We start from the raw sequence: 18,500 nt of genomic DNA, 5'->3' as shown, positions 1-18,500 counted from the left end.
ACCCACTATCTGAGCCAGAAGAATTCATAATAATAATAATAATAATAATAATAATAATAATAATAATAATAATAATAATAATAATAATAATAATAATAATAATAATGGTTTTACGTCCCATTGACAACTATTACGGTTTTCGGAGACGCCAAGGTGCCGGAATTTTGTCCCACAATCGTTATTTTATGTGCCGGTAAATCTACCAACATCAGACTGACGTATTTGAGCACTTCAAATACAACCGGACTGAGCCGGAATCGAACCCTCCATCTTGAGATCAAAACGTCAAGCGTTCTACCACCTGAGCTACTCAGTCCGGCAGAAGTAACAAACTTAAAACCTAGAGGACTAAACAATAAACCAAATAAACACCAAACAAATAGACAAACAAACATACTGTATATGGGAACTGAAGGCAATTAGTACAGCGTTGAGTTGATCTGAAACGTACAAATATCTCAAATACAGCAACTGCCAAAAGAAACTAATGTGTATACAGAGGATCTCCAACAATTGTATTCGTGTAGATTTGTACATAAGTCTGTGATAGTCTTATAATAATGTATTCATATTACACAATTGGGTAGCTCGCCCATGAAGCAATTCCGCAGTGATTATTTCTGTTTCGAGCAATCTTGAAGTATCCACCATCTCCCCAGGTAGCAGCCCATGAGTTCTTGACCAGCCAGTAGTCACTGCCACACTCAGACCCGTACCCTATAACCAGTACCGCGTGAACTGGATTGTTATTGCGGCATGAAGTTTCATAGTAGATACCTGAAAACAAAAATTGTGTTATGAACTGAAAACCTCCCCGGAATAAGGATGTAACCGACAAATCAGTAATTTTTCAGGAGAGAGTAAAATTATTTTTGCTGTTTATTTCATGGCATACACTACTTGAACCGATTGGATATGCAAATGTACAAATGATTTCATCTATTAAAAACAGTATTTTATTGTTATAACTTTAAAGAAAAAGCTAAGTCACCTCCGTACAGGCCATGAAGGCCCTTGGAGGAGTGAAAGGTAAAGGCTTCCACCATTGTTAACCTCGGCAGGTGATGGGATAGAGTGGTTAGCTCTACGCCCGGCCGCCTTTGCCCCCAAGAATTAACCTGGTACTCATTTTTTATGTAGGCTGAGTGGTCCTCAGGATCATATACATTGTTATAACTTAAGGTTTTAAAAATATTTTATAAAGATTGGAAGTGATACAATGGAAAATAATCTGCAAGTCTGTCTTACGTTTGTGTATAACAGAAGAGAAATCCTGTACATGCACAAATTACAGCAAATAATATTACTGTAATAATTATCAAGAAAATATTTCAAAATATAGATGTGATTTCGTCTATGGTCTTTATTTAAATGATCTGTTACAATGATCTGTTTCAAAATATAGATGTGATTTCGTCTATGGACTTTATTTAAATGATCTGTTACAATGATCTGTTTCAAAATATAGATGTGATTTCGTCTATGGACTTTATTTAAATGATCTGTTACAATGATCTGTTTCAAAATATAGATGTTATTTCGTCTATGGACTTTATTTAAATGATCTGTTACAATAATCTGTTTCAAAATATAGATGTGATTTCGTCTATGGACTTTATTTAAATGATCTGTTACAATGATCTGTTTCAAAATATAGATGTGATTTCGTCTATGGACTTTATTTAAATGATCTGTTACAATGATCTGTTTCAAAATATAGATGTGATTTCGTCTATGGACTTTATTTAAATGATCTGTTACAATGATCTGTTTCAAAATATAGATGTGATTTCGTCTATGGTCTTTATTTAAATGATCTGTTACACCTGATGGTGAAGGAACACAAACACCGTCCACCATCTTGACTGATGTTCCATCTTTACACCACGGAGGACGAAGTTCTGTTGGTAGTAAGTCAGCTTGAAGTTCAAATATAAGACATAATATGACACCACATCATAGAGGGGTGATGATACACCCTATTTCCACTGAAATCTCACTTTTCAAAAACGTGTTGGTTACATCCTTATTCCGGGAGATCTTTAATTACGATAGATCAGTAACTTGGATCATGTTCATATGCCCAACTAGCTACAAGGCACTGTCTTCGATACTTTCGTCCACAGTATTTGTGGTAGTAACTGTTGGTTTAAAGGAAAGTACAACGAAATAATTATCAGTCACCCATGCATTGCTGGAACTTAGCATTAGCACTATGTTATTTCACAGAAGAATATCTCATTCATGATGCCAAACATGTAGATATCGCTCTCAACAAGATATGTAACAAAATAACAAGCTGTTTACGGACGAGTTGTACTGGTAATCATCGTTCTAAGAGGAAGTACAACTGAGCAACCACCCTCTCTTCACTAATCAGAAAGAAAACATCGAAGATTGAAGGTATCTCTTAAGGAAAAGGATGGTCCACGAAGGGCCTCGCAAATCTAACACTGTCGGAAAACCCGAACACTGGATACTGACCACAATTAAGCGACTGCAGCGACCGAGCTCGGTAAAGAAGTAAGAGTTATGGTGTGGTGGCTAATAGGTATCTGTGGGATATGGGTCTAAGAGAGAAAAATGAATAGAATTATTGTTTGGTATGTGGAGAAATAATGGAGGAGGCACTTCTGGTGAGGATATGTACGGAAACAGGCTCACTTAGAATTAAATACTTGGGTAATGACTTCAAAGCAAAAATAGAAAGGGAAAATAATTTTATACAGTGCATTATAAAATTATTAAACAAAGGATTGATCGCACCGGGTAGGACAGCAAAAGTTTTTGGTGTAGTAAAAAAGTATGGCAAAAGAATAAAGGAAAAGAAAGTAAGCCCTAATTTAATTTATGAAGGGTACGATACCGCCTCTATGGTGTAGTGGTTAGTGTGATTGGCTGACACCCCTCGGAGACCCGGGTTCGATTCCCAGCTCTGTCACGAAATTTGAAATATGGTGCGAGGGCTGGAACGGGGTCCACTCAGGCTCGGGAGGTCAACTGAGTAGAGGGAGTTTCGATCCTGTCTCAGCCATCCTCGAAGTGGTTTCCTGTGGTTTCTCACTTCTCCTCCAGGCAAGTGCCGGGATGGTATCTAACTTAAGGCCACGACCGCTTCCTTCCCTCTTCCTTGCCTATCCCTTCCAATTTTCCCATCCCCATCAGCACAGCAGGAGGCCACCTGGGCTAGGCACTGGTCCTGCTTCCCAGTTGTATCCTCCGAACCAGGACACTGCCCTTGAAGCGGTGGAGGTGGGATCCCTCTCTGAGTCCGAAGGAAAACCAACCCTGGAGGGTAAACGGATTAAAAAAGAAAGAAAGAAGGGTAAGATAAATTTTGTCCTAGACTATATAACACTGGTAATATCTAGAATAAAAGTAAATAAATAAATGCATTTGAAACGTGGCAATTTACTGATTGTGTGTAAATAATTGAAAAATGAAAACCCATAGCCTGTTTCCAGTCATTCGAGCGGGTCAGGAATGGAATGAATGAAGCCCCATCTAGCGGCGAGGATAGGAACTGTGCCGGCTGCCGAAACCTGTCGCACACTCCTTTGGGGCAATGCTTAATGACTGACAGATGAAATGATATTGGAGAGTGTTGCTGGAATGAAAGGTGACAGGGAAAACCGGAGTACACGGAGAAAAACCTGTCTCGCCTCCGCTTTGTCCAGCACAAATCTCACATGGAGTGACCGAGATTTGAACCACGGAACCCAGCGGTGAGAGGCCGGCGCGCTGCCCCTGGGCCACGGAGGCGTATAAATAATTACGAGACTTAATTTTAATGATTAATGTAGTGATGGTGTTATTTGTGTCATCAGTCCATAGACTGGTTTGATGCAGCTCTCCATGCCACCCTATACTGTGCTAACTTTTTCATTTCTACGTAACTATTGCATCCCACATCTGCTCTAATCTGCTTGTCATATTCATACCTTGGTCTACCACTACCGTTCTTACCACCTACACTTCCTTCAAAAACCAACTGAACAAGTCCTGGATGTCTTAAGATGTGTCCCTATCATTCTATCTCTTCTTCTCGTCAAATTTAGCCAAATCGATCTCCTCTCGCCAATTCGATTCAGTATCTCTTCATCCGTGATTCGATCTATCCATCTCACCTTCAGCATTCTTCTGTAACATCACATTTCAAAAGCTTCTATTTTCTTTCTGAGCTAGTTATCGTCCATGTTTCACTTCCATACAATGCCACGCTCCACACGAAAGTCTTCAAAAACATCTTTCTAATTCCTATATCAATGTTTGAAGTAAGCAAATTTCTTTTCTTAAGAAAGCTCTTCCTTGCTTGTGCTAGTCTGCATTTTATGTCCTCTTTACTTCTGCCATCGTTAGTTATTTTACTACCCAAGTAACAATGTTCATCTACTTCCTTTACGACTTCATTTCCTAACCTAATATTTCCTGCATCGCCTGCCTTCGTTCGACTGCACTCCATTACTTTTGATTTGGACTTATTTATTTTCATCTTGTACTCCTTACCCAAGACTTCGTCCATACCATTCAGCAGCTTCTCGAGATCTTCTGCAGTCTCAGATAAAATAACAATATCATCGGCAAATCTCAAGGTTTTGATTTCCTCTCCTTGGATTGTGATTCTCTTTCCAAATTTCTTTGATTTCCTTTACTGCCTGTTCTATGTAAACATTGAAAAGGAGGGGGAACAAACTGCAGCCTTGCCTCACTCCTTTCTGAATTGCTGCTTCTTTTTCAAAGCCCTCGATTCGTATCACTGCAGACTGATTTTTATACAGATTGTAGATAATTCTTCGTTCTCGGTATCTGATCCCAATCATCTTCAGAATCTTAAATAGCTTGGTCCAATCAACACTATCGAAAGCTTTTTCTAGATCTACGAATGCCATGTACGTGGGCTTGTCCTTCTTGATTCGATCCTCTAAGATCAGACATAAAGTTAGAATTGCTTCACGTGTTCCTACATTTCTTCTGAAGCCAAATTGATTTTCTCCCAACTCAGCTTCAACTTGTTTTTCCATTCTTCTGTAAATAATACGTGTTAAAATTTTCCAGGCATGAGATACTAAACTAATGATGAGGTAGTTTTCACACTTGTCAGCACCGGCTTTCTTGGGAATAGGTATAACAATATTCTGCCGAAAATCGGATGGGACTTCTCCTGTCTCATACATCTTACACACTAAATGGAATAACCTTGCCATGCTGGTTTCTCCTAAGGCAGTCAGTAATTCAGAGGGAATGTCATCAGTTCCAGGTACCTTGTTCCTATTTAGGTCACTTACAGCTCTGTCAAACTCTGACGTCAAAATTGGGTCTCCCATTTCATTAGCATCAACAGCCTCTTCATGTTCCAGAACCAAATTATCTACATCTTTACCTTGATACAACTGTTGGATATGCTCCTGCCATCTTTCTGCTTTGTCTTCTTTCCCTAGAAGTGGCTTTCCATCTGAGCTCTTAATATTCATACATCTAGATTTCCTTTCTCCAAAGGTTTCCTTGATTTTCCTGTATGCAGCATTTACATTTCCCAGGACCATACAACCTTCGACATCCTTGCACTTCTCCTTCAGCCATTCTTCCTTAGCTACCTTGCACTTTCTATCCACTTGATTGTTTAATCGCCTGTATTCTTTTCTGCCCTCTTAATTTCTAGCATTCTTGTATTTTCGTCGTTCATCAATCAGGTCTAGTATCTCCCGAGTTATCCACTGATTCTTTGCTGATCTTTTCTTCCTTCCTAACATTTTTCAGCAGCCCTACTGACTTCATTTTTCATGACTATCCACTCTTCCTCTATTGTGTTTCCTTCAGCCTTTTCATTTAGCCCTTGTGCAACATGTTCCTTGAAACGATCCCTCACACTCTTTTCTTTTAACTTGTCTAGACCCCATCATTTTGCATTCTTTCCTTTCTTCAATTTCTTCAATTTCAGAGGCATTTCATGACCAGCAAGTTGTGGTCAGAGTCCACGTCTGCTCCTGGGAATGTTTTGCAATCCAGCACCTGGTTTCTGAATCTCTGTCTAATCATAATGAAGTCTATTTGATACCTTCCAGTGTCTCCAGGTCTCATCCACATATACAGCCGTCGTTTGTGGTGTTTGAACCAAATATTGGCAAGGACTAAATTATGATTAGTGCAGAATTCAACCAGCCGACTTCCTCTATCGTTCCTTTGACCCAATCCAAATTCTCCTACTGTATTACCTTCTCTTCCTTGGCCTACCACTGCATTCCAGTCTCCCATCATAATTAGATTCTCGTCACCTTTTACATATTGTATTAAATCTTTTATCGCCGCATATATTCTTTCGAATTCCTCATCATCCGCTGAACTAGTAGGCATATAGACCTGCACTATTGGAGTGGGCATTGGCTTGGTGTCTACAGTATCTTGACGACAATAATTCTTTCACTATGCTGGTCGTAGTAGCTTACCCGCTGCAGTATTTTCTTATTCATTATTAAACCAACTCCTGCATTTCCCCTGTTTGATTTTGTGTTGATAATTCGGTAGTCGCCTGACCAAAAATCCTGTTCTTCCTGCCGACGTACTTCACTTATACCAACTACATCTGACTTTAGTCTATCCATCTCCCTTTTCAGATTCTCTAACCTACCACAACGATTCAAACTTCTAACATTCCACGCTCCGACTCGCAGAATGTCAGTATCCATCTTCCTGATGTTTGCCCCCTCTCGTGTAGTTCCCACCCGGAGATCCGAATGGGGGACTAGTTTACCTCCGGAATATTTTACCCGGGAGGAAGCCATCATCAGTACATCATTCATACAGAGAGAGCTGCATGTCCTCGGGAGTTAGTTACGGATGTAGTTTCCCGTTGCTTTCAGCCGTGTAGCAGTATCAACACAGCTAAACCATGTTGAGTATTATTACAAGCCCGTATCAGTCAATCATCTAGACTGCCGCCCTTGCAACTACCGAAAGGCTGCTACCCCCCTTTCGATGAACCATTCCTTAATCTGGTCTCTCAAGAGATAACCATCCGATATGGTGTAGTAATAGATAACGTAATTTTAACAAGGAAAATGATGCATGTATCAGTACACAATTTAGATTACAATGAATGATAACTCTCTCTCCCCAGTTCCAGGTGATCCTGAACTAGGAAATGGGAGCATTCTATTCTATACGTTAAACCAAAGTATCGTAAGTTGTTAAATGCTACCGTTAAGGGAGATGATCCTAAATATTTAAAAAAAGGAAAATATGAATAATCAAACGGACGTAACTTACCAGTAGAATAAAACTGCAAGGACGCGAGAGAAGCATCGAAGACGACTGCTACAGGTCCAACATTTCCTACAGCATTCTGTAGTTGCACTTCATTTCCAACTTCGATGTCAACAAAGCCTTTGATGGTTCCACCACTGTACTTAGCATTGTACCGACAGTAACTCTCCTAAAAAGAAAAAAAAATATTTATTCAGAGAATAAGAATTATTTGTTCACTTCCATGTTGAGAGCGATGATTCTATTTTACCTCAAGTAACAATGGTACTTGATATTGAACTACAGTAGATAGTTTTATTTTTGGCACTTAATATTGAACTAGTTAGTTAAAGGTGGTATTGAAATTTCTCTCCGCTTGTTGGGAGTTCGGATAGCTAGCCACTCCGATTCCCTGGACACTGACATGGCTCGAAGAAGCTGAGAACAAATATCCGTAGCAGGTACACTCATATATCCAGGTGGGAAGGTCGGATAAGAAAGATGAAAGTGAAGGGCCTGGCACAAATAAGAGGTAGAAGCAATGGCAGATCAGCCAGGGAAGCGCGGTCGCACATCGCGACGCTCCCAGTTTGAGAGTCCCTGGGTCCCCTTTGAGGCACCCCTTACGAGAAGCAGGGGATACCGAGGATGTATTCTAATGCCCTAACTCACAGGGGATGAGGACTGATCCTTCGAGGATTGAAGGTAATAGCAAAAGAAAGAGATGGACGAGGATAATTAGAAGAAAAACATCACAACCCAAGCAAACCAAATATCGTCGGGACCGGAACACAATAAGAACTGGCCAAGGGAGGTGATGGTGGTGGTGATTGTTTTAATGGGATCTAGTAAACAATTTTCTATTAACACGAATCAAAAAGGAAAATTGAGGGGGTCTGTCACTTCGAAAAATTAAGGTAATAATAATTTCGTGGGGCTATTTCTAACCGACTGCAGCCCTCGTAAGGCAGACCCTCCGATGAGGGTGAGCGGCATCTTCCATGTGCACGTAACTAGTTTACTAAAATGAAGGTATCGGCAAGACATAGATAAGGGCCACGAAGGGCGTGAAAATGAAAGATTATCTAGGCCTCGATTAGGACAAATAGGAAAGATCAAAGCGAGGAGCCTGATACAAGTGGAATCAATGCCAGACTCAGCTAGGTGAGGCGTGGTTGTCAACCCACGTTCCCAAGTTCAAGTTCAGAGTCCCTCGTCCCCCTTTTAGTCACCTTTTATGACAAGCAAGTGATACCGTGGGTGTATTCAACTGCCTCTCCCCCAACCGTACTGGAGATTGACTACGGAAGATCAGAGGAATTATTAAAGTCGTGAGCCTGGTACAAGAGAGTAAAAACAATGCCAGACTTCGCTAGGGACCCTGTGGTCACAACCCAAGTTACCGAGTTGAGAATCACGAGAAGTGAACCTCGAAGGGAGGGAAAATGGAGGACACTCTAGGCCTCGCAACCTAATACCGTCGTGATCGCAAGAGAGCTGTAGTTGACCATGAGAGATCTGATAGTAAAGATTAAAGTGACTAATCAAGCACCAGTATGTGGAAGCAATAGAATCTCGAGCGATGTGGGTAGAGAAAAAAATAGATACATAATTACCTTGCCTTCATAAGGGTACGATTCTTCAGTGTCAATTCCACCATTAGCTTGCACATATCTGAATGCATCATCCATCCACCCGCCACGACACCCTTGAGTCCCATAGGCCTTAGAACAATCAATGAGGTTCTGGACACTGAGAGGCACAAGTCTCCCAGTCTTCAGAAAACGATGGCTCTCTATGGCACCTGTCTGTTAAACAAAATAAAAAAAGAAGTTTTAAACGGTTTTCATGAAAAAATAATGACATTTTGATTGAAAATCTGCTATTGATAAGGAATCTGCTACTTGGATGATAGCACTAAATGGACGGACGGACGGACGGACGGACGGACGGACGGACGGACTTGACCAAGTGTATGGTGATGGTGATTATTGTTTCAAGAGGAAGTACAACTAGGCAACCATCAATCAATCAATCATTACTGATCTTCATTTAGCACTAATCAGAGAGGAAAATGGAAGAAGTTCGACACTTCGTAGAATGAAGGTATCGGTAAAATAACAGGAAGTGCCGTGAAAAGCACGAAAATGAAAGATTCCCTACGCCTCGCAGTGTAATCTGTATATACACTGACTGACAGAGCAAATGCAACACCAAGAAGGAGTGGTTCGAAAGGGATGAAAGTTGGGGGAAAAACAGAGACGGCACGGACGAATAATTGATGTTTATTTCAAACCGATATGCAGGTTACACAATGCGCACGGCATCGACTCAGTAGGATGTAGGACCACCGCGAGCGGCGATGCACGCAGAAACACGTCGAGGTACAGAGTCAATAAGAGTGCGGATGGTGTCCTGAGGGATGGTTCTCCATTCTCTGTCAACCATTTGCCACAGTTGGTCGTCCGTACGAGGCTGGGGCAGAGTTTGCAAACGGCGTCCAATGAGATCCCACACGTGTTCGATTGGTGAGAGATCCGGAGAGTACGCTGGCCACGGAAGCATCTGTACACCTCGTAGAGCCTGTTGGGAGATGCGAGCAGTGTGTGGGCGGGCATTATCCTGCTGAAACAGAGCATTGGGCAGCCCCTGAAGGTACGGGAGTGCCACCGGCCGCAGCACATGCTGCACGTAGCGGTGGGCATTTAACGTGCCTTGAATACGCACTAGAGGTGACGTGGAATCATACGCAATAGCGCCCCAAACCATGATGCCGCGTTGTCTAGCGGTAGGGCGCTCCACAGTTACTGCCGGATTTGACCTTTCTCCACGCCGACGCCACACTCGTCTGCGGTGACTATCACTGACAAAACAGAAGCGTGACTCATCGGAGAACACGACGTTCCGCCATTCCCTCATCCAAGTCGCTCTAGCCCGGCACCATGCCAGGCGTGCACGTCTATGCTATGGAGTCAATGGTAGTCTTCTGAGCGGACGCCGGGAGTGCAGGCCCCCTTCAACCAATCGACGGGAAATTGTTCTGGTCGATATTGGAACAGCCAGGGTGTCTTGCACATGCTGAAGAATGGCGGTTGAAGTGGCGTGCTGGGCTGCCACCGCTTGGCGGCGGATGCGCCGATCCTCGCGTGCTGACGTCACTCAGGCTGCGCCTGGACCCCTCGCACGTGCCACATGTCCCTGCCCCAACCATCTTCGCCACAGGTGCTGCACCGTGGACACATCCCTATGGGTATCGGCTGCGATTTGACGAAGCGACCAACCTGCCCTTCTCAGCCCGATCACCATACCCCTCGTAAAGTCGTCTGTCTGCTGGAAATGCCTCCGTTGACGGCGGCCTGGCATTCTTAGCTATACACGTGTCCTGTGGCACACGACAACACGTTCTACAATGACTCTCGGCTGAGAAATCACGGTACGAAGTGGGCCATTCGCCAACGCCGTGTCCCATTTATCGTTCGCTACGTGCGCAGCACAGTGGCGCATTTCACATCATGAGCATACCTCAGTGACGTCAGTCTACCCTGCAATTGGCATAAAGTTCTGACCACTCCTTCTTGGTGTTGCATTTGCTCTGTCAGTCAGTGTATTTTTAATGTATTTTAATGTATGCAGTCGTTTTTCAAATACCAGGCTATATGTCTGCTTCTGACACGATAAATAAATGCATAAATGAACAAAAATAATTTGATTAAGTCTCTATCACTCTAATCTACAATCTACTAAAATCTAATCTACAATGCGCCTGATGGAACTAGAGTAATCTGGCTTTCGAAACGTTACAGTTTTATGAAGTAATACTTACAGAGCTAAAGCACCAGCAAGATCCACAACCTCCCTGGTTCTTAACCGGAGTAACAGCTCCCTTCTGCCGCCAGTCGATCTCTTTAGGAGCTTGAACATTCCTCGGACCGCTTGCAGACACTCCTTCCCTTCCGGAAAGGTTGTCAGTCCGATTAAATAGACCCATCAAGGTCACAAATTCATGATGACTCTGTATATAAAGCATTATTATTAAAAGAAAATCATCAGTCTCAGGTACATAGTGTTAATGATTATAATTTTACTTTTCCTGTGTGTTTAATAATAATAATAATAATAATAATAATAATAATAATAATAATAATAATAATAATAATATGTTTTATTTATTCTGGAAAAGTTAGGGATGTAAAGTACTGTCTTTCTTACACTTAACCACATAACTACTGATGATAATAATATGAAAACAATATTAACAATAATAACAGTAATAAGTTAGTACTAGTAAGATAATCAAACGTAGTGATATTATGAAAGAATCATATCATACATTAAAAAACAAATCATATCATCTATATAATACACATCGTACGTAGAGTACATTAAAAATATAGCCTATGAGTAACAAGTACTAGGTATACTACTTAAAAGAAAGTTTCAAAAGTATATAAATTTCAAGAAGATACCGAGATATCGCCTTCAATTGAGAAGTGAAGAGAAGGATTAGTAAGGAGAAAATTATCTGTGAAAGAAGGAGGGAAGTAATGAGCAGAGGAAGTACGTGAGGTGTTTCCAGGTCAAAACTTGATGATTCTGCATGTTTACCTAGTATTTCGACACAGGCATGAGCTGCTTGACATGCTTCTGACGCCTACTGGTAAGAAATTCCATTGTCGGGCTGCGGTAAAGGTGAATGATTTCGTGTAGATTGTTGCTCTGTGTACAGGAAGGGAAGGAATAAACACATGATGCTGCAGGATCGGGTATTTTTGTTATGGTCTCTGGAGAGGAGTTTGATGTGATCACGGAGATAGGCTGGTTGAGAAGTTTTAAGAATATTATGCAAAAAGTAAAGAGTATGAAGTGTGAGTCGTTCTTGCAGGCGAAGGCACACGAGGCGCATGTGCGACGGTGTGACATGGTCAGTGTAACGAAGCCCACAGATATATCTTACACAAGCATTCTGAGCACACTGTAATTTCCTTCCCCATTCCACTCCTAGGTTGTTGTAAACTATATCGTAATAATCAAAATGAGGTAATGCGAGAGATTCAACAAAAAAATTCTTTAGTTTAAAAGGGAGAGTGAATTTAAATTTTCTGAGACAGTGTAGCGTTCCGTAAATTTTTCTACACACAGATATAGTTTGGGCAGACCAGGACAGATGTTCGTCAAATAAAATACCAAGATTCCTTGCGTTTTGGTTATACTGTATGGGTGTACCACTTAGACAACTGAGGTAACACTGTTCGATTGAGTTGTGACTCTGACCTATGCTGGATTTTAGGCAAGGATAGGATAGGACACGGCGAGGCTTGAAGAGTGGAAGGATAATCGAAGATAAGGATTTAAATCCCTACCATTGGGGAAAGAGTGAAAGTTCACTGAAATTTGGAATGAGAGGGTTGGAACCACAGATTTACAAAAAAATTTTTTTTTTTTCAATTTAAACCTTGTAAAAAAAATAGTGAATATAATAATCGTAACTAATTGACATGAAAGAGGAGTGAAACTGCAGGTAAACTTTACATAAAGCCATGAAGGGCAATTAATACACAATTGAATAGAAGGACTAAATCCTGAAATCGAAAAGCAGTTAGGACTGCGTTAAATCTTACAAGAGTGCCATAAAAGGCAATTAAACAGTATTCAAACGAGTTAAGACATAGATCGTAAATAATTAACATGAAAAGAGCAGTGAAACTGCAGGTAAACTTCATATAAAGCCATAAAATGCAATTAATAAACAATTGAACAGAAGGACTAAAACCTGAAATCGAAAACCAGTTAAGACTGCGTTAAATCTTATAAGAGTGCCATTAAAGGCAATTAATATTCAAACGAATTAAGGCACAGCAAAAAATGTACGCGCATCACGAGAACACGACTGAAGAGAATTTAATGAAAATCGGTATGTAAAGTAGGGGAATGAGCCACTACAATCTAGGCTATAAATCATTTTATTCACACTGAGTTTAATGATAGTTTAGGGGAAGGCCTAAAACGTAATTCTCAAATATTTATGTTATTATTGGCCCTATCGATAAATACTACATTACTAAAGTTACAAAGAATTAAATTTCCGATCATTTATGTCTTATACATTTTTACCTACCAGCTAACAGAGATATTCATGAACTTGTATTTTTGTTGCTAAGTCCATATCAACACCGAGCCACGAGAAAATGGGTGAACAGAATTAAATGAAAATCGGCATATAGAGTCGGGGAATAAAGAACTACAATGTAAGCTATAAAAAATGTGTATCACCCTGGATAAAATGGTAGTTCAGGGAAGGCACCTAAAATTTAATTTTTAAATGCCTATGTTACTGGTCCTATCGAAAAGTGCTACATAACGGAAGTTATAGAGAATACAATTTCCGATAATTTATGTTTAATTCAGTTTTAACGTACCGACTATGATAAGATTGGCATTTCAGAGTCGGATGAAAACTAAATGTGAAGGTCTACAATATCAAAAGCTCAAAAAATTGATCAACAATAACATTACATTGACCATTGTTTGTTGTGATATGCTTTGTCTCTTAGGCTGCCACTCATCTCCGATAGATGGGTTTACTGCTGCGTACCGAGTATAATAGCCTGCCTGAATATCGGCGGGATGTATCTGGAGAGTTAGATAACCTTCTTCTTTAGCATGCCATTCCTCTGGTTCATACTTGCTGATACTGCTGGTACGTAACACACTGGTTCATCATAGTAATCCAGCTATTCGATCCCTACTCTGACACTCTGATTGGAATGATCAGTGTGCACACTTAACGGAATAATGGTAAAGGCTCACTTATGACTTGGTCTAGAATTACAATTTCGGCCTATTCCAAATAATAGCACCACAATTTACTAAATAACCCAAAATTCAACCTTAGGAGGATCGAGACGGTGGTGGATCAGAAACGTTATTTTTCAATACGAAATCAGACACTGAAAACAATGAGACAAAAGAAGGCAAAATCACAAGAAAAATTCTGGGCCCGAAACTCGCAGATGGACAATACCGACTCAGAAGCGAACAGGGAATCAGACAATTCACAAACATTGACAGGCATTAGAAAACGCAGGTTTAGATATTATGGACATATCAAAAGAATGGACCCAGACATAGGGTACTTACAAAACAAACAGTCGAATTCTATGGAAACAGGAGTAAAGCTAAAACAGACACAATGAAATGGATTGGCGAAATCAAAAACGATCTGAAATAGGCAGGAATTACTCCAGCATATGTCCAAAACAGGGTAATATCCAGATCCAAAATTCATAAATGGCAAGTTGATCAAGGGAAAGGCCAAAGAAGAAAACTGTAACTACCTGGTCTGAATATAGAAAGAAGCCCACAGCTGAATGAAAGAAATATGGCCACAAAGAAGGGCAAATACACGCCTCTAAGTATTTTGCGAAGTTCTGACGGGCTTATTTCGCAAATAAACAAATAAATAAATAAATAAAATAAATAAATAAATAAATAAATAAATAATAAAATTAATGCTTACCATGTCTCCAAACTGATTCATCTCCAGCTTGTATGAGAACTCCCCTTCTGCATATCGCTTATTGTGCTCTGCGATCATCTTTCTGTTTTTCAGATACGTTTCAAGACGGCGTTGTTCTTCAGTAGGACTGGAGTAACGTCTTTCATACTGGACCTGTTGAGGTAAAAGTCATTTCAGCGTATTAGGAAGAGTCCTGCCCTTTGTTTCGAATAATCTGCAGCAACCTCTATAACATATACTGTGTTGCGACTAAAATAAGTAAAATATTTATTGACTTACTCTTTAATACAATTGTCTTTGTCAACGGAAGTGACAAGCCGTGTTTAGGGCAATTTGTAGCCACTGGTCGTGGTGGTGATTATTGGTTTAAGAGGAACTACTATTAGGTAACCATCCTCTAACACTAATCAGAGAGAAAAAATTTGAAAGGGATCCGACACTTCGAAAAATGAAGATATCGGCCAAAGAAAGACAAGGGCCATGAAGGGCGTGAAAATGAAAGACTCTAGTCCTCGAATGCTCTAATAGCGTCGGGGTCAGAAAAGAACAAGAGTTGACCAAGGATGGTCGGGTGGTCGAACAGGATAGGAGAAAGTGAGGAGCCTGGCACAAGTAAGTGGAAGCAACGCTATGACTCAGCTAAGAGCTCCATGGTCGCCAAACCACGCTCCCATGTTAAGAATCTCTGGGGCCCCTTTTAGTCAGCTTTTATGACAGAGGGGGGTTACCGTGGATGTTATCCTACCGCCCCCACACACAGGGAGATTTGTAGCCAACGTTATTCTTTAAAATGATTCTAAAAGCACAGACGTGCACCCTTTATGGCGAGGCGTAGATAAATCTCCGTGTATTAACCAGCCAAAGAAAACCTCTAGTAATGCGCTGCTACCTTCCAGTCGTGCTTGTATTCGTGTCAGCCGATCACTTTATGTATCAAGAGATGTACATACACTCAATCGCACAAAAATTGGCCGTCGCAGAATATGACTTTCTTTCAAAATCCTCTTCTTTGAAATAGGGTGTACACATTGTGCACGTGGTAGAATTCCAAGTACCATCTCTCCGGCCACCGACTATCCACAGTTTACGAATATCCTCGCATTTCGAGAATGTATAAAATGATATATTTCTTTGCCGCCAATTTTTATGCGGTTGACCGTACATAGGTGATCGTGGTGGTGGTAGTGATGGTGGTGATTATTGTTTGAAGTGGAAAGACAACTAGGCAACCATCCTCTATTAACATTAATCAGAGGGATAATATGAAGCGATCCGACACTTCGAAAAATGAAGGTATCGGCGAAAGAAAGACCACAGCCACAAAGGGCGTGAAAATGAAGGACTATGTAGGCCTCGAATGCTCTTAATGGCGTCCAGTCCCACAAACAGGAGGACATGAAATAAGTTCCTTGAGTAACAGAACACATAAACCTTAAACATACTTAGTAACTCCACTCTAACATGTTGTAATGGGAAATGTGTTCATGTCCTTACCTTGAATAATTTCCATTCCTCGTTCACAAGTTCCGGATACGAGATAGTCTGGCTGGCAACTACGAATGATAAGAGAACTAGAAGGAGCTTCATTACCTGATTTGAAATAAGCATAAAATTAATATCCAACGAATTAATTGTAAGTGTCAATATTTGTTTAATAGAAAGTAAAGTTAGCTCTGAGTGGTGGTGGTGGTAATTATTGTTTTAAGATGAAATACAACTGGGCAACTATCCTCTATATAACACTACCAAGAGAGATGGTGGTGGTGGTGGTGGTGATTATTGTTTTAAGTGGAAGTACAAATAGGCAACCATCCTCTATATAACACTAATCAGAGAGAAAGAATGGAAGGAGTCCGACACTTCGAAAAATGAAGGTATCGGCTAAAGGAAGACAAGGGCCACGAAGGGCGTGAAAATAAAAGACTCCCTAGGTCTCCATACGTAATACGTCGGGGTCGGAAAAGAACAAGAGTTGACCACGGAAGGTAAGATAGGATAGATGAAAGTGAGGAGCCAGGCACAAGTAAGAGGAAGCAATGCCAGGACTCAGCTGCGGGCCCCATGGTCACCAACCCACTCTCCAAAGTACAGAGCCCCTGGGCCCCTTTTAGTCGCCTCTTACGACGGGCAGGGGATACCGTGGGTGTTATTCTACAGCCCCCACCCACAGGGGGTAAGAGTGGTGGTGGTGATTATTGTTTTAAGAGGAAGTACAACTGGGCAACCATCCTCTATATAACACTAATCAGAGGGAAAAACGGAAGGGAACCGACACTTCGAAAAGTGAAGATATCGGCCAAAAGAAGACAAGGGCCACGAAGGGCGTGAAAATGAAAGACTCCCTAGCCCTCGCAAACCTAATAGCGTCGGGGACGGAAAAGAACAAGATTTGACCAAGGGAGGTCGGATAGGATAGACTAAAGTGAGAAGCCGGCCACAAATAAGTGGAAACAATGCCAGGGCTCAGCTGAGGACCCCGTGGTCGCCAGCCCACGCTCCAAAGTTCAGAGCCCCTGGGGCCCCTTTTAGTCGCCTCTTACGACAGGCAGGTAGTACCGTGGGTGTTATTCTACCGCCCCCACCCACAGGGGGACAGGGGGTAAGAATGGAAGGGGTCCGACACTTCGATAAATGAAGGTATCAGCCAAAGGAAGACAAGGGCCACGAAGGGCATGAAAATGAAAGACTCCCTAGGCCTCCAAACGTAATACCGTCGGGTCTGAAAAGAGCAAGAGTTGGCCAAGGGAGGTCGGATAGGATAGATGAAAGTGAGGAGCCTGGCAGAAGTAAGTGGAAGCAATGCCAGGACCCAGCTGAGAGACCCGTGGTCGCCAACCCACGCTCCAAAGTTCAGAGTCCCTGAGGCCCCTTGTAGTCGCCTCTTAAGACAGACAGAGAAAAAACTGAAAGCGATACTACACTTAGAAAAATGAAGGTATCGGCCAAAGAAAGACAAGGGCCACGAAGGGTGTGAAAGTGAAAGACTCGCTAGGCCTTGAGTACTCTAATACCGTCGGAGTCAGAAAATAACAAGAATCGACCAAGGGAGGTCGGATAGGATAGATGAAAGTGAGAAGCCTGGTACAAGTAAGTGGAAGCACTGCCAAGACTCAATGAAGGGCCCCGTGGTCGCCAACCCACGCTCCCAAGTTGAGAGCCCCTGAGGCCCCTTTTAGTCGCCTCTTACGACAGGCAGAATATCGTGGGTGTTATTCTACCAGCCCCACCCACTAGAGGAAGTTTGCTCTGATGTCGGAACAGTATGCAAATCACGCAATAGCGGTGGTGGTGGGGGTGATACTGTTTTAAGAGGAAGTACAACTGGGTAACCATCCTCTATATAACACTTGTCCGGCTCCATAGCTAAATGGTTAGCGTGCTGGCCTTTGGTCACAGGGGTCTCGTGTTCGATTCCCGGCAGGGTCGGGAATTTTAACCATCATTGGTTAATTTCACTGGCACTGGGGCTGGGTGTATGTGTCGTCTTCATCATCATTTCATCCTCATCACGACGCGCAGGTCACCTACGGGTGTCAAATCGAAAGACCTGCATCTGGCGAGCCGAACATGTCCTCGGACACTCCCGGCACTAAAAGCCATACGCCATTTCATATAACACTAATCAGAGGGAAAAAATGGAATGGATCCGACACTTCGAAAAATGAAGGTATCGGCCAAAGAGAAACATGGACCATGAAGGGCGTGAAAATGAAAGAATCCCTAGGCCTCGAATGCTGTAATAACG

The 18,500-nt window shown here is 41.7% G+C and overlaps 1 protein-coding gene across 2 annotated transcripts; it reads right to left on the bottom strand.

Moving 5' to 3' along the window:
• Positions 1–494: 494 nt before the first annotated feature.
• Positions 495–16,372, bottom strand: LOC136874794 (cathepsin L1). 2 transcript variants are annotated; one of them, XM_068227981.1, is made up of 6 exons: positions 16,250–16,372; positions 14,756–14,908; positions 11,063–11,251; positions 8,856–9,047; positions 7,264–7,429; positions 495–777 (listed from the first exon to the last, which is right to left on the bottom strand). In XM_068227981.1, the coding sequence occupies exons 1-6, from the start codon at positions 16,361–16,363 to the stop codon at positions 572–574; spliced, it is 1,020 nt and encodes a 339-aa protein (XP_068084082.1). In that variant the 5' UTR covers positions 16,364–16,372; the 3' UTR covers positions 495–571. The 2 variants fall into 2 exon arrangements, with proteins under 2 accessions (XP_068084082.1, XP_067004569.2); XM_067148468.2 differs by lacking the exon at positions 11,063–11,251.
• Between the last annotated feature and the right edge of the window lie 2,128 nt (positions 16,373–18,500).

Source organism: Anabrus simplex, chromosome 1 (genome assembly GCF_040414725.1).
Source record: "Anabrus simplex isolate iqAnaSimp1 chromosome 1, ASM4041472v1, whole genome shotgun sequence".
Taxonomy (NCBI): Eukaryota; Metazoa; Arthropoda; class Insecta; order Orthoptera; family Tettigoniidae; genus Anabrus; species Anabrus simplex.
Note: the sequence above shows the minus strand (reverse complement) of the source record. Positions and strands in the feature narration are given on the sequence as shown.